This window comes from Medicago truncatula, chromosome 3 (assembly GCF_003473485.1).
Source record: "Medicago truncatula cultivar Jemalong A17 chromosome 3, MtrunA17r5.0-ANR, whole genome shotgun sequence".
In the NCBI taxonomy this organism is placed as follows: Eukaryota; Viridiplantae; Streptophyta; class Magnoliopsida; order Fabales; family Fabaceae; genus Medicago; species Medicago truncatula.
The window spans coordinates 1,959,488-1,975,635 of NC_053044.1; the positions used below are offsets into that span (position 1 = coordinate 1,959,488).

General features: G+C 35.7%; 1 protein-coding gene across 2 annotated transcripts; it reads right to left on the reverse strand.

Moving 5' to 3' along the window:
* Nucleotides 1–37: 37 nt before the first annotated feature.
* On the reverse strand, nucleotides 38–15,465 carry LOC25488496 (COP9 signalosome complex subunit 6a). 2 transcript variants are annotated; one of them, XM_039832341.1, is made up of 9 exons: nucleotides 14,979–15,465; nucleotides 14,306–14,394; nucleotides 12,411–12,504; nucleotides 11,794–11,855; nucleotides 11,611–11,689; nucleotides 10,239–10,331; nucleotides 9,759–9,859; nucleotides 1,622–1,677; nucleotides 38–412 (listed from the first exon to the last, which is right to left on the reverse strand). In XM_039832341.1, exons 1-9 carry the CDS (start codon nucleotides 15,277–15,279, stop codon nucleotides 214–216), a joined length of 1,074 nt encoding a protein of 357 aa, XP_039688275.1. In that variant the 5' UTR covers nucleotides 15,280–15,465; the 3' UTR covers nucleotides 38–213. The 2 variants fall into 2 exon arrangements, with proteins under 2 accessions (XP_039688275.1, XP_013458821.1); XM_013603367.3 differs by lacking the exons at nucleotides 38–412; nucleotides 1,622–1,677 and adding exons at nucleotides 6,940–7,330; nucleotides 8,466–8,521 and having other exon boundaries at nucleotides 14,979–15,462.
* Between the last annotated feature and the right edge of the window lie 683 nt (nucleotides 15,466–16,148).

The window sequence follows — 16,148 nt, forward strand, 5'->3', positions numbered from 1 at the left end:
ACAAGATAATGAAGGGTGGTGGCTCAACAAACAATCAAAATGAAAACTCGTATCATGCCATGAACTTGTGTGCCCTCAACTTGCAATTTTGTTACACAGATGTAAAAACCAACACATTTCCTTTTTTCTTTGGGGGTGGGGCCATGGTAATATGGTCATTTCCCAAGAACTTTTTTACTCCCTATACTCTTCAAACCCAAACAATACTAAGCTTTAATAACCAATGCCTAAGCAGCAAAGAGAAGAAGACAAAAATCTGTGCCTACAGAGTTGGAAAAGTGCGTCGAAGCTGTCCAAAACAAGACATCTAGAAACGAGCACAAGGCAACATTCACTGAAAGCAGTTCGTCCACCCCTTCTGGTATGTCTATCATAAGCAGTAGAGAATTTGTCCACCAAATCATTCATTGCACTACAGGAAGACAGGTATATGAAAAAAGAGCATGTATTAATAACAACACATGGATACAATACAAAGTTAAAATTCTGAACTGAAATTGCATTCAAGTTCCTTAGTTTTGAAAATATATTCACATATCTCACGGAAAATGTTACGCAACACACCTATACTACCATCAACATATTTCTACTAATTTTTTCACAAAAATTATATTCATGAGAAAAAGATAAAGGATATGGAAATAAGGATGTTGTGATGCATCCATTCAATGACCTATATACAGTATGCGTACAATGAGATGACTGGAAAACTGCAATGTTAAGAGGGGTATAAAAAAGGTCACAGGGAGAAGACCAATAAGGATGTTAAGACCTCAAATGAGAATTGGACCCAAATAGACAATTGGCTAATCAGTTGCGCAAGCCCAATAGATGGAGAGTGATGTTCTCAAAACATAGGAAAGAAGAGGGAAATAATAAGGCGTGGCAGGGGTGAGAGTGAGCATAGGAGAGGGAAGGGTATTTAGAATCTTTTTTCTACTAGAAACCATTTGGTTTGGCTTTAGAGAGTCATCTCTTATCTATGTGGAGCTTTGCTCTGGGCAGTAGGAGTACCGTTCAACGGTAATTTTCCTTTTTCGTAAATGATACATTCCATTTATTAAGTGTTGCTGTGTTATTTTCTCCGTTAGGTTCTGGGTCCCTGACAGGCTATATTGTAAATGGGGCATCGTGAATCTACCATGAAAGATAGAGCATAACGACGTAATAGAATCCATCCATTAAGTTATACATACGAATAGACTCTACTCAAATGACTCTCCCTTGGCAAGTACCTCTGACTGAAGGTTATGCTTTTCCTAGGGAATGCTGCTGTATAGGGAATGAAAGAAAAACTGTGCTATGGATGTGGTTATTATGGGGTACCAAAGTCCTACGATGAGTAGTATGTTAATGTGATGCTCAGTGTAGTATTTAAGTGGTTTGGTTTTTTCCCCACTGATAACTAGCTTTTAAAGGAAGATTATTTCCCAAGCGCTCAAATGCATGTCAAAATGCAACCTTGTATTTATTTTTCTACCAATTTGATTTGCTGCTTAATGAAATTTAAAATAAAAAGTAGTTATGCTAAAATAACTGCCTTTTGCTAGGAAAAAAAACAAATACAATTACAAAACGCAAAAGAAAACAAACAAAGGAAACAGTTACTAGTATGTCATACCTTGAGCAGTTGGTCAGCATGGCAAGGTAACTGATCAATAAGGTGTCATTGTATTCCTGCAAGGGAAAGAAGATATTGTAAGCTAAAAAAAATTATACGAGCCTTTATGCTATATTTTACTGTGATATTAAGCCCACAATCCAGCACAGATACCATAGTGAAGCAACATGAATCTTCACAGAAAAACATTATCGTAATAGCAATAATCTCCAACGTTTCATAGTGGGAATAGTCCTTATATTTGTAGTGGTGTTATAGAGACCACTCAAGCTAAGAAAATCAGAGAGTATTATTAATTACTGAAAATAGGAACTAATACAGAAACATATCACAACAATCTCAGACCCAAGCTCAGAGAGAAGATGCTTAACGCATTATCTGTGTGGCCGAAAACTACAAAGTACCAATACGAATGACTGATTGCCCCCTCATTGGCTCAGTCCACTCTCCTCATACCAATCTCCTCATATCAATCCCTGTACACATTTCATTTTCTAAATTCTAACAAGCATTAATATCCAACATAGTTCATGTCATGATATATATGATTATGCACACAAAAACTCAAATAAACCAAGCACGGTAAGCGTGCAGAAAAAAAAAATTAAGCCTATCAATGCTCCCTCCCCGCTACTTGCAAAGGTTATCTTCCCCAAACCAAAAAAAGAAAGGTTGTAGCTTATAGTGAAATTTTCAAAATCAAACACTCACCATCAAGAAATCATCTTGAAATTTCCCAGATTCAAAAGCAGGCAATCTTCTCAGGAGACTCGACACTTGCCTTAATAGTGAATTCTCACAAGGAACGTCACCTATTTTTAAAACAATAAGGTTTAAATGGTTTAACTTCAGGGAGATACAATATAGGTTGGCTATGTATAATATATGGTTGAAGCAGGAAACGAAAATATTATTCACAGAATCAATGGGCATTATTAGTCTATTACTCTGTTGAAAATAGGGTTGAAACTGATTTTTGAAATATAATTTAAGTATTAAAAGTCCTCCCTGCAATAACAGAAAACTAGTTTAAACTGTCACTAATGTATTTATTCTCGCTTTTATTTCTCCAACTCTTCAAACACTATTGGTAAAGTATTAGCAACTCAAAAGGCCCAACAAGTATTTATTTTTTAAAAAGGAAAAACGCCTGACTAGTTCAGATATAAATAATATGCTTTTATACAACTGGAATAAACAACAAAAAATTTATCATCATGCGAGTTTTACAGAGACATGATTGATACCCGCGTACCTTTTTCCATAGCAAGAAGATAGTGATGTTGCACCTTTATTCTGCTATGAAGCATTTTGGCGCGTTGAGAAAAATCGAGAGTTAAGGTAACAAGATAGTGATGATTCAAATTCTGCAGCAGATGTTATTTTCAAGGTACCACAGCAGCTCTCAGGGGATGAAGCGGCGCTGTTTGCTTGTATTTTGCAGAGTATTTGGAAGCAATGCAACATTCAGTGTTTATGCAGAGTATTTGGAAGCAATGCAACAATACACTTTGAAACAATACAATTGAGGCGCAAAATTCAGTGTTTATGCAGCCAAAAGTGGTGCTGCAGGACTGGAAAGCTAGCAGTCCACGAAATCACAAACAGGGCAGAATTGGTGCAGGCTGATACAAAACTGTCATTTGTAAAGAAGGCATTGGCATTTATATTAGAGAAGAAAGCAATCCACACTACACATAGTATAATGTGTTAGTACAGCTTACCCTTACGGGAAATTTTAGTACACCTATTGATATATGAAAACACAAACCATATATAATATGCAAATAATTCCAACAGCAGCATGGTGGGTACGTTATTATGGTCTGCAACAGCCAACATCAGAATTGTTTGGCAACAATACGAAAAATCCATTTATCCAACAATAACCAACACTTTTAACTGGTTGTTAGAATGAAAAATAATGATTAACATTTAGTTTATCATATTTTATCGAGTGCTCTTATTACCGTATCAACATTTGCACAATCTTTCTTAATAGACAGGCAGCTCATTATAGCAATACCCGCATATCAAAATGGTATGTTCTTCTGTTGGTGCTTTCCTTTACTATTTCATACTCACTTTTGTTGCAGAATATGATGCTCCGCCACACCGCTTACTCCGGACTCAATCCAGATTACTCATTCCTGACATATCATCCACTCTCCTAACTACTTTTGATTTACCGATGAGTTTAGTTTTATGAAGGTAGTTTGGCCTGCCACAATCAAAGGATATAGCTACCATCCTTTTACAACGTTCGATTATCCTATATTGACCCATCACATTTGACGTGTCCAAGGTCACAATAACTGTTGAAATAGATAAATATTTCTAGAATATTCTAGTTTAAAAAATGACAATGTCTATTAGAAAAACTAGAATAGCTTAAAGTTGCCACATGTTTATATATTGTTCTATTGATGACTAGGTTAAGTTGTAGCCTAGAAACATCTATTAGTGAAACAATTTCAGTTGCAACCATCATATTCAGTCTAAACAGCATCATGTTATGTTAATAATACGAGAACACACATCAAGTACATCCCAAAAATGGCTTCGAAGTCAAAGTCATGAACTAATTCCTCATCCTTCTCTTTCATTTTAATTCAATGTTCATATTTCGGACAGAATGTGGACTTGAACTTGGTCACCACATTATTTAGCAGAAGTTTTCCCTTCCATTAAGGATAACAGAAAAAGTAAGAAAAAATAGTATGGGGATAAGTCATGTTGAGAAGAACTAAATAGTAATAACATGATTTTGGCATACCATCTAAGTTGATATTAGAAAATCTAACCTCAAACCAAGTAAACCAACGCAAGATTTTGACTTATATAAAATGAAAGGCATGAGAGAACAAAACCTTCTAACAAAAATAAATAAAGATAACTACTGCATATTCAAATGAACCTTAACAATAATCCATCAAGTAACCAATAATCAGAACAACTACAAAATAAATAAAAATATCCTAAACAGAAATTGACATAAAGGTTTTAGATTAGTCTCACACTCAAGTTACATAGCACCACATTTACATTCTAGCATTAAGAACAAGGTGATATCAAACTCTCAACGCATACGTCACGCATGATTTTCGACTCACTAAACTTAAAAGTGCCATTTCTAGAATTGTGAAAAACCAACTTCCGTGTCCTTTCCCCTTCATAAATACAATCCAACAACAAACGGCCATCCTCAAAAATATGTAGTACTTCAATAGTGGCAAAAGATGAAGGAAAATCTCGCATGAAAGAAACACTATACAACTTAGCCCACGAGTCATTATTTCCATGTTCCTTCATAATCCAAACATCATGACCAAACACCAGGCATAAACAATCCCTTAACACACCCAAGTACCAACGCAAACGCAAAGTAGATGCATCTACTTCCTTCGGCAGCAAAACTTCCTTACAAGACTCGTTTCCCAAATCAAGAGAAACAATACAATCTTGAAATTTGTTATCGTACTCTCTAGCAACCAACCAATTGATGGTGCCACTCACAGATTTTCCCAAAAATTGCAAAGGAACACAACCAAAAGGAAATTTTGGAATGGTTTTCCAAGAATTGGTGCCCAAAGTATGAACCTTCACCTCATGGTTAGTATCACGTACGTGTAAACCAACCACCACCTTGTAAGCATTAGCAGTAACATCATAGCCAAAGCCATAGATTAATTCGTGACGAAGAACATTTTGTTTCTTTTCAAGAGAGGGCAATTCCTTGAATTTTCGAATGGAAGGGTTCCACAATAGAAGATTCAGGAAGCCTCCATGTTCACTTACAAGAAGTAGGACGCCATTGAACGAGCCAACACAGGAAAACTGGTTGGAAGGTAGCTCAAGCTGGGCGATGGAGTTAGTTGTTACGCCGTCGGTGAAAATAGAGTCGAGTAGGTAAGACTGTAGAACATTGTTGCTTGAGCGATTGGGATGGACGAGGTACGTATTTGAGAGGCGGAGGTGTTTGATGGCGAATTTGGGATCGGAGATAAGATAATTCCATGACTTGGAGACAGATTTGAGTTGAAGGAGGTGTTTCACTGGAAGTGTAGTTAGAATTTCTGAAATGAGATCCAAAGTAAGAGTGGGAAGTTGTGGTGGCGCGTGAAGTGAACACGATGATGTTAGGGTTTTGGCTAATGTTTCATCAGTCAATGAAGGAGAAGAAACGGTGTCGCCTTGGTGGTTGCCTTCGCTGTCCATGTTATTAGCAGCAATGTGTGTATAGCACCGATGTGTGGGTAGCGCTGATTAGGGTTTAGTGGTTCTTTCTGCAATAACGAGCGATGAGGGAAGGCGAAGGCGGTCAGTAGGTTTTAAGGGTCCTCTCTTGGTGGTACATGGGCCTGCTTTACTATCAGAACCAGCCCAATGTGAGAATTTAACTAATTCTCACTTATTGCTTGCTGTATCAAATTCTGAGGGGGTGGGAAGAGCAAACATGCACACTAGATTTTGTATGGAGGATTTGGATTTATCGGAGTATAGTTATTATGTCGACAATTTGGGGGAAGACCACATAATCAATTGGGTGTTTCTAAGTGCATTCAATTGGTAGACATAGCGAGAAATGGGAGATATAAAAGGAGGTTGACGGCAGGCCAGGACTCGAGAGAGGACTAGTATAAATAAATGGAATGCACTTTCTGGAGGTTGACGGCAGGCCAGGACTCACAAGGATTGGAAGATATCACGCAAACGAAAAGTAGATACAATTCAAGAAACGAAATTGGAAGTTGTCACGCCGGCTCTTTGCTATAGTTTATGGAGGAGCGAAGATAATAGTGGCGGAATTATATATTTATGGAATAAAGTCGATTCTAGTCTTTCTTTCACTTTTGGGGGGAAGGTTATGTCGATATTTTTTGGAGCGTGCTCATTGGAGAAGGAATTATTGTGATTAACGTGTGTTTTACCTGGATGTTAGCATTAAAAATTAAAATCATTCAGCTTGAAATTTTACCTATAAATAAATGGAATGCACTTTCTGGTGTCGCTTTTTCCTTTCTAAGGTAAAATTGATTTAGGCTTCTTCAGTTGCTGAAATGTCATTTATAAACTTGTAGATGTTTATAGAATAGCCAAATGAAAAAACTTTAAAAGATTAAATTACAGAACTGATACGATAAACTATTATAAGAGCCATGGTTATTACTTATTACCAATAAAAAGGAAATTTTAATATTTTTAGAAAGGAAAAAAGTTCAAACTAGCTCTGATGTTTTACTTAACCGAGTAAAAATCCCGCCAAGAAATGCAAAAGAATTTTGCACGCAACATAAAAAATAATGAGGGGTGGTGGCTCAACAAACGATCAAAATGAAAACTCGTATCATGCAATGAACTTGTGTGCCCTCAATTTGCAATTTTGTTACAGAAATGTTAAAACTAACACATTTCCTTTTTTCTTTGGAGGTGGGGGCATGGTAATATGGTCATTTCCCACGAACTTTTTCTACTCCCTATACTCTTCAAATCCAAACAATACTAAGCTTTAATAACCAATGCCTAAGCAGCAAAGAGAAGAAGACAAAAATCTGTGCCTATAGAGTTGGAAAAGTGCGTCGAAGCTGTCCAAAACAAGACATCTAGAAACGAGCACAAGGCAACATTCACATGAAAGCAGTTCGCCCACCCCTTCTGGTATGTCTATCATAAGCAGTAGAGAATTTGTCCACCAAATCATTCATTGCACTACAGGAAGACATATCAGAAAAAGAGCATTTATTAATAACACATGGATACAATACAAGGTTAAAATTCTGAACTGAAATAACATTCAAGTTCGGAGTTTTGAAAAAATATTCATATATCTCATGGAAAATGTTACGCCAAACATAATCCACCATCAACATATTTCTACTAATTATATTCATGAGAAAAAGATAAAAGACACGGAAATAAGGATATTGTGATGCATCCATTCAATGACCTATATACGGTATGCATACAATAAGATGACCGGAAGACTGCAATGACTTCTATAAAAGACAAGTGAAGAAAGTTGTTCAACGTTGTTAAGAGGGGTATAAAAAAGGTCACAGGGAGAAGACCAATAAGAAGGATGTTAAGACCTCCAATGAGAATTGGGCCCAGATAGACAACTGGCTAATCAGTTGCACAAGCCCATTAGATGCAGAGTGATGTTATCAAAACATATGAAAGGAGAAGGTAATAATAAGACGGTGAGGGTGAGCAAAAAGGAGAGAGGGAAGGGCTTTAGAGAGTCATCTCTTATCTAGGAGGACTGGAGAAGCTTAGCTCTGGGCGGTAGGAGTACTGGTCTTCTGTAATTTTCCTTTTTCGTAAATAATACATTCCATTTATTAAGTGTTGTTGTGTTATTTTCTCCGTAAGGTTCTGGGTTCCTAACAGGATATATGGTAAATGGGGCTTCAAGAATCTACCATGCAAGATCGAGCATAACGACATAATATAATCCATCCATTAAGATGTACGTATGAATAGACTCTACTCAAATGACTCTCCCTTGGCAAGTGGTTAATATGGGGTATAGGGAATGAAAGAAAAACTGTGCTACGGATGTCTGTAATATGGGGTGCCAAAGTCCCGCGATGAGTAATATGTCGATGTGATGCTCGGTGTAGCATTTAAGTGGTTTGGTTTTTTCCCACCGATAACTAGCTTTTAAAGGAAGATTATTTCCCAAGCGCTCAAATGCTTGTCAAAATGCAACCTTGTATTTATTTTTTCTACCGCTTTGATTTGTTGATTCAGGAGATTAAAATAAAAAGTAGTTTTGCTAAAATAACTGTTACAAAACCCAAAAAGAAAACAAACAATGGAAACAGTTACTAGTACGTCATACCTTGAGCAGTTGGTCAGCATGGCAAGGTAACTGATCAATAAGGTGTCATTGTATTCCTGCAAGGAAAAGAAGATATTGTAAGCTAAAAAAAATTATACGAGCATTTATGCTATATCTTACTGTGATGTTAATCCCATAATCCAGATCAGATACCATAGTGAAACAACATGAATCTTCACAGAAAAAACATTATCATGATAGCAATAATCCAACGTTTCATGTGGGAATAGTCCTTATATTTGTACTGGTGTTAGAGACCACCCAAGGTAAGAAAATCAGAGAGTATTATTAATTACTGATAGGAACTAATACAGAAACATATCATAGTAACCTCAGAGCCAAACTCAGAGAGATGCTTAAAGCATTATCTGTGTAGCCGAAAACTACAAAGTACCCAATACAAATAACTGATTGCTCCCTCATTGGCTCAGTCCACTCTCCTCATATCAATCCCTGTACATATTTCATTTTCTAAACTCTAACAAGCATTAATATCCAGGGACCGATGTATGTCGGTGAATGTGTGAGCTTGTGCCTACACAAACATTTTAGAAACTTTTTTTTTAGAGCAATAATATTTGAACAACCATTTGGTACAACCTATTTGACAACCTTCCTTTTCTCTCTTTTCATTGGTCAAAAACAATGGAGAGAGAAAAAGGAAGAGAGAGAGTAAGAATATAATGTGAGTATGAGAGAGAAAGTTGTCTAAAAGTTGTCACAAAGTGGTTGTACAAATATCATTTCTCTTTTTTTTAATAGTATAATGCACTAATAGTTGATATTTTGATCACATGGCCCCCACTTATCATAAATCATTTCTCTTTTGGTCTACACATATCATCATATATCTCAAATTCTTTCTTAAAAATATGAATATTATCAAGAATCGGATGCGAAATCAAATGAAAGATGATTGGTTAAATCATTGTTTAGTTATTTATATAGAGAAAGATATTTTCATTGATATTGAAAATGAGAAAATCATTCTAAGTTTCCATAATAGGAAAAATCATAAAGGACAATTATTATTGCTATAAATTTTTATATATGGTGCACCCACTATTCAAAAATCCTGGATCCTTCTCTGTTAATATCCAACATAGTTCATGCCATGATATATATGATTATGCACACAAAAACTCAAATAAACTAAGCACGGTAACTGTGCAGAAAGAAAAAAAAATGAAGCCTATCAATGCTCCCTCCCCTCTACTTGCAAAGGTTACATTCCCCAAACCAAAAAAAGAAAGGTTGTAGCTTATAAAGAAATTTTCAAAATCAAACACTAACCATCAAGAAATCATCTTGAAATTTCCCAGATTCAATAGCAGGCAATCTTCTCAGGAGACTTGACACTTGCCTTAATAGTGAATTCTCACAAGGAACGTCACCTGTTTTTAAACAAAAAGTTTAAATGGTATTACTTCAGGGAGATACAATATAGGTAGGCTATGTATAATATATAGTTGAAGCAGGAAACGGAAATATTATTCACATAATCAACGGGCATTATTAGTCTATTACTCTGTTTTGAAATGTGATTTAAGTATTAAAAGTCCTCCTTGAAATAACAGAAAACTAGTTTAAACTGTCACTGATGTATTTATTCTCACTTTTATTTATCTAACTCTTAATGCACAATTTGTAAAGTATTAGCAACTCAAAAGGCCCAACAAGTATTTATTTTTTTAAAAGGAAAAAGGCCTGACTAGTTCAGATATAAAAAAATTATCATCATGCTAGTTTTGCAGAGACATGATACCCTCGTACCTTTTTCCATAGCAAGAAGATAGTGATGTAGCACCTTTATTCTGCTATGAAGCATTTTGATGGCGCTGTGTATACCAGTAAGGTTAGCAGCCACTGCCAAAAGAAAAAACGAAATAATTAGATATTAGTTATAAGTATAACTAAAAATAAATAAAAGGTAGGAGTCAGCTTAGCTACATGCATCTTTAAAACCTTTGGCTCTAATGAAAACTAAATTTCAGTAAACTTAGGTGTTTCTCTATTCCTTTCAATATCTTACAATTTCAGCCACTTTCCTAACTGAAAATCTCATGGCGCTCAGAGCACAATGGGAAGAAATGGCGGGGAAGCCAGAAATAACACAAAAGAAGATGCGTCTATGTTAGGATATAGAATACCTAACTGACCCAACCCAATTTCAAAATATAAATCATGCATGAGTTTTTTTTTTTATTATTATTTTTTTTAAACGGAGCATGAGTTGTTGAAACCCTAAAGCACATAAGACTCGCTTCTTCAGCTGTCTATAGTCTATACTCAATCAGCCGCTTCCATTTTCACTTAGGTATTTCCTCTTCCATCTCTGGTTACCACTTTTCTCAGGAAATCTTTCCTTTTAGGTGAACAAACATTTTATTCTAGTTTCTTTCTGTTATCACATCTCTCTGGTATCTCTCTATCCCTTCTTCTTCTCATATTCAATCCTCCTCTCTGTTTTCTGTTTATATGCTGTCCATTTCATCTCTTAGAAATATCCCTGGTTATTAGTATTTTGTCCGTTTTGCTATCAATATGTAGTTACTTGAGCTTAATAATTTACTTTCTAGTGAATTTACATTATGCAACTTATGACATCAACTACTAAGTTTATATATATATATATATATATATATATATATATATATATTATGATATTTTAAGTTTAATCTTGACATATATCTAACTACTTTTATTACATTCTACAGAGTCCTGTTTTTTACTGTGTATTTTTATCATAATCGCTATGCTTTCACTGCATTTTCATGGAAGATTTTTCGCTTGATGCAGATATGCTTTCACCACATTTTCATGATGCAGATATGCTTTCGCCACATTTTCATGGAAGATTTTTCGCTTAACATTCAGATTAGACAACAATGCATTTTGAACATTGAGTGCCCAACACAACTCTCACCTTTTATCCAGATTTGTGACAAGCGATGTAAACTAAAGTTTCAATATAAGAATATGATTTATCCAGATTTGTGACAAGCTATGTGAAGTTCAATATAAGAACAGAAACCACGCACATAACAATAAAAACAGAAACCAAGATCGTTTCCCTTCTCCAAAAATAAACTTGCTAATAGACAATAAGACTGTAATGGAAAGAAGAGACAAGAAAACCACGCACATTGTGTAGCTGCTGAACCACCATCAGATGGCTTTAGATGAGCAACATGATCAACTGAGATCCGTTCTGCTTCAACAGTCTTCAGCAAGGCAAGAAGAAGGAAGGGGGGCCAAATCAATAATTTATTGAGGTACAAAGGCTTCATAAATGGAAAAGGGAAAACAGCAGCTATAAAAGCCTAACCTCAATAGTATAGCTTGAGCGGACAAAGATAAGCTGTGGAATCCCATCTATGACATGCAGTTCTGAAGTTGCAACAGCAAGCACCAGCAATAACACAGAATTACTCTCAGCACAACAAGCAGGAAAAATGGCAGCCAAAACATTAAGCAAAATACATAATAAAACAAACCAAAATAGGGTTCTGCCTCCTTAAGAGTACAGGCCAGAAAGATTAAATGCAAACTTAAATAGAAATCAATTAGAAATGAGTCTACAGCAAAGCAGCCTTTGCTTCAAATGGAAGCCTCTGTTTCACATGCTCCTGCCTTTCTATAAAAAATTCCAACCTCGGTTTTAAGTGTCACACTGCTACGTTCTCTATTTTGGATATGTAAAGGGATAGTCTATTTTTGTATTATCCTTGTTAACTCATCCATTAATATTTGAACTTCCATCCCTTTCTCCAATAAAATCTATTCTTTTATGAAAAAAAGAAAATTATAGAATACAAATACAATTCAAGTAGCTAAAGCTCTTTCCTTCTTGAAGTTTTTTTATTGTTGCAAGTTGCATCAGTGGTTGAGAGGAAGATTACACATGGTTGGCACTAAATAACACAATGATGAAGATTTGCATACCACTTTCAAATATACTGACGGGGAGATCCTTCTGTGAGTGATTGATTGCAGGGTTCAGAAGCACATAAACCGGACTTTCATTGATATCCATCAACTGTTGCAGCAGAGTTTTGGATGGAATAAGGAATTAAAGTAGCTTGAAGAGAATTTGAAATGAACAAAAGCACAGCAATGTAAATACATGTCTGAGTTATTTCAGAAAAAACAAAAATACATATCTGAGTCTAAATCTAATGATAGACTATATTTAAATCTTCCTCAAAAGTTTGGCCTACAATTTTCATTATCTCTCTATACGTCTGATAGGTTAGTTATGTGAGAGGAGTGTTAAGTTGGTTAGTTAATTATGCTGAGTTAGTTGTTGGTCAGTTGGTTAGTTAGGCTAAGTTAGTTGATAGAAATAATAATTAATAAGGCAAGTTGGTTTCTATCACTCTGACTAGTAATAATGATAATAAGAAGAAGAAGTATGGTAGTAACAGACTCTCCTATTGGTGGAAACTCATATGGGTTCACTAAATTTATGTGGGACTCGCATGAATTAGTGGAACTTAGGTCAATTTCAACCAATAGGAGTGTGTTGCTAGCACTCCCATAATAGTAATAGTTAAAAGGGAGCTTAATGAAATTTATAATAATACAAAGGAAGATTTGATAATACATCATTACAGGGGAACTGCAGAACAATAATTCCAGTAGCTAAGATAAATAAGCTAATCTGTTGGCCAGGGTATGTAATTGAAAATTCAAATAACTCCAGTTAACCAACGCCCCATTTGTCAATTTTAATTCTAGCAAACAACTTAGCATTAGAAGAATAAATCTCACAGTGCACATGCAACCAAGGTAGACAGGAACGAGTCCCAGCACGTAGGATCGTCTGCTCCTACGTGCTCCCCAGCTCCCCACACCCAAACGCGCCTCGTTCTTGATTGGGTTCGTTTTTTCCATGTTTGCTGTCAGGAACGAGTTCCTGATGCAGGAACGTAAGATAAAAACGAGCTGGGCTTGGCTTAAGTGGTTTGGGCTAAACGAACCGGGTCAGGTCAAAAGATAACCCGGTTTTATATAAAAGATAAAACCCAGAAAATTTCATTTTTCTGTTTCTTCCTCACCCAAACCCTAAACGCGAACGGCTGTTCCTCACCAACAGCTAGCACAAAACGGCGGCCACTTCTCTTTTCCGGCGAATTTCTCGCCGTCGTTCTCTCTCTACCCTCACCTAAACGTGTTTTCCGTCGTTCTCTCTCTCTACCGTCACCTAATACTCTGTTTTCATTTTTCTGTATTTTGAATACTTATGACTTATGACTTATTTTGAGTACTTTGATGATTATGACTTATTAATTAAGTTTAATGCACTTATGATTTCTATGTTTTTTTTTTTGTATTATATATTTATATGATTGTGTGTGCGTGTATGGGAAACTACAATTTTGCCCTTGAGTGGGTTCTTACGAATCGTGTTACGCTCCCCGACTTTACGTCCCTTCACCGGCCAATCGAACCTACGTAGAAACTCGTTCCTGACTACATTGCATGCAACACAACGCGTCAAAACCCAAAACAATATTCATCTAATCCAGACTAACATAACAAAGCAGAATGATGCCAATGGAATTTGCAAGAACCTTAACCTACAATTTTAACCCCACAATTGGCAGCTTCAAAATCAAAATACCAACTCAAAGCTTCAAACCAAAAACAAAGACTCTCTCAACTACCAATACGACAAAATTAGCAATAAATACAAAACAAAAACAATATGGAACAACATTCCTCAATGCAAACGACTGCAGACTCTAAACAGAAGTGCAGGTTCCAGTGTCAAAAAATAGAAAACAATCACAATTGTGGTTAAATTAAGACACGGAACAACAATAAATCAAACTCACAGCTTTATGAATATGCATATCAGATTCCTCTGCATCGCTTCCAGTTGAATACCATCCCAATATGTAGAAGTGTGGAAAAACCTTCTTATCTGAAAAAATAATCTTAAATTTCAGAAACTAAACTTGCATAAATAAATAATTAAAAACAATTAATCAAACAACCCCCAAACCTATGAAACACTGACACAGACATGGAATTGATTGACACCGACATGTAACCACTCGTAGTAATTTAAGAAATTGACAAAATTTAATGTAATCACATGTGTTGGTGTCGTGTTAGTGTCGGTAGGTGTTATACATGCCTATTTAATCAATCAGAAGTGTCGGTGCTACAAAGCCCCAAACTCAAAATTATAAGATAAATTTCAGATTAAAACCCTAATTAAGAAAAAACAATTTATCAAAGAACCCCCAAACTTATGAAGCACCGACATGGACACCAACACAGGACATTACAATGACATTGAAAAAACTGAATGTAATCACGTGTCAGTGTAATATGTCGGACAGGGACACATCTTCAATTAGAAGTATCGGTGCTGCATAGCCCTAAACTCAAATTTATAAGATAAATAACATATTAAAACCGTAATTGAAAAGAAAAAAAAATTAAACTAAGCATATAAACAATTAGAGAAAATAAGAGGGAGAAGAAAAAGGAATACTGAACAGAGTTCTTGCTTCTTCTCAAGGAAAGGACGATCAAGCGAATGAGTAGAAGGATCATAGAGAAGTTCAAAGCTATTGAAGATTTCAACAGTGCGACCTTTCTGAACACCGATGACACAACCAAAGACACGTGGCGGTGGAAGAGAAGAAACTACACCGTCACCGCCGTTGTTGGTGGCGTTGTTGTGAGGAGCGAGTGTAGGGTTCATCTGAGATTTAACCCTAGTGTAGTGATCGGAGATGTTTACGATCACAAGTGGGTGGAGCTTGAATGTTAACCCGCTGCTCGATGAAGAAGCCATTGTTGAACGTAGAGAGAGAGATTGAGAGAGATTGTGATGAAAATTTGGGGGGTTTTGGTTAGGGTTTTAACGATTGAAATTGAATCAGAAATTAGGGTTTCAGAAAGAGGAAGAGAATTGTAGCGTTGTATATCACTGAAGGAGAGGGGGAGCGAATAACAATGTGTGTATTTTTTGTCTTTTTTCTTTTTCTTTTCTTTTTGAACTATTTTTAATCTCACTATTCTCTTTTTAACTTTTTAAAACTATTTTTAGTCTCACTCTTCTCTCTTTTAACGCATCCAATTTTATGAAAATATTTTGTTTGGATTATATGATTTGAACACTTCTTGAGAATTTTTAGATTATTCAATCTAATTGGTGTTCAATTAGTTTTTTCCAAAACACAAAACAGTGACGTACGTTATTAAAACGGCATGAACTTAAATAGTGGTTGGCATACACAAAACATAAACTATTTAGGCTAGATGTTGATGCCACACTATCTAACTTGAAGGAACAGTTGAACCAAGTTAACGGTCGGCTCAACCACATAGACAAGTGAAGGATGAACAATGTTGAGTATCGTCGTTCGTTAGTGGACTCGTATGGAAGTGTCTAGTTCACCCAAATGACATGAGAACCATGTTCTCCATATTTGGTCGGCTTAGTTCAAAGGGACTTATTGAGTTAGATGATTCATTAGTTAGATCTTTCCAAGATATTCAGAAAAAGTTTGATTCAGTCCAGAACCTGCAAAGAAATTAGGGCTTGCATTGATAGACCAGATGAAGATTTAAATTTGGTTGAGCTATAATCTTATGTGTTTTATTATGTTGTTTTAAGTAGTTGAAATTGTTATGTTTAATGTATGTTGTTGTTAGAGAATA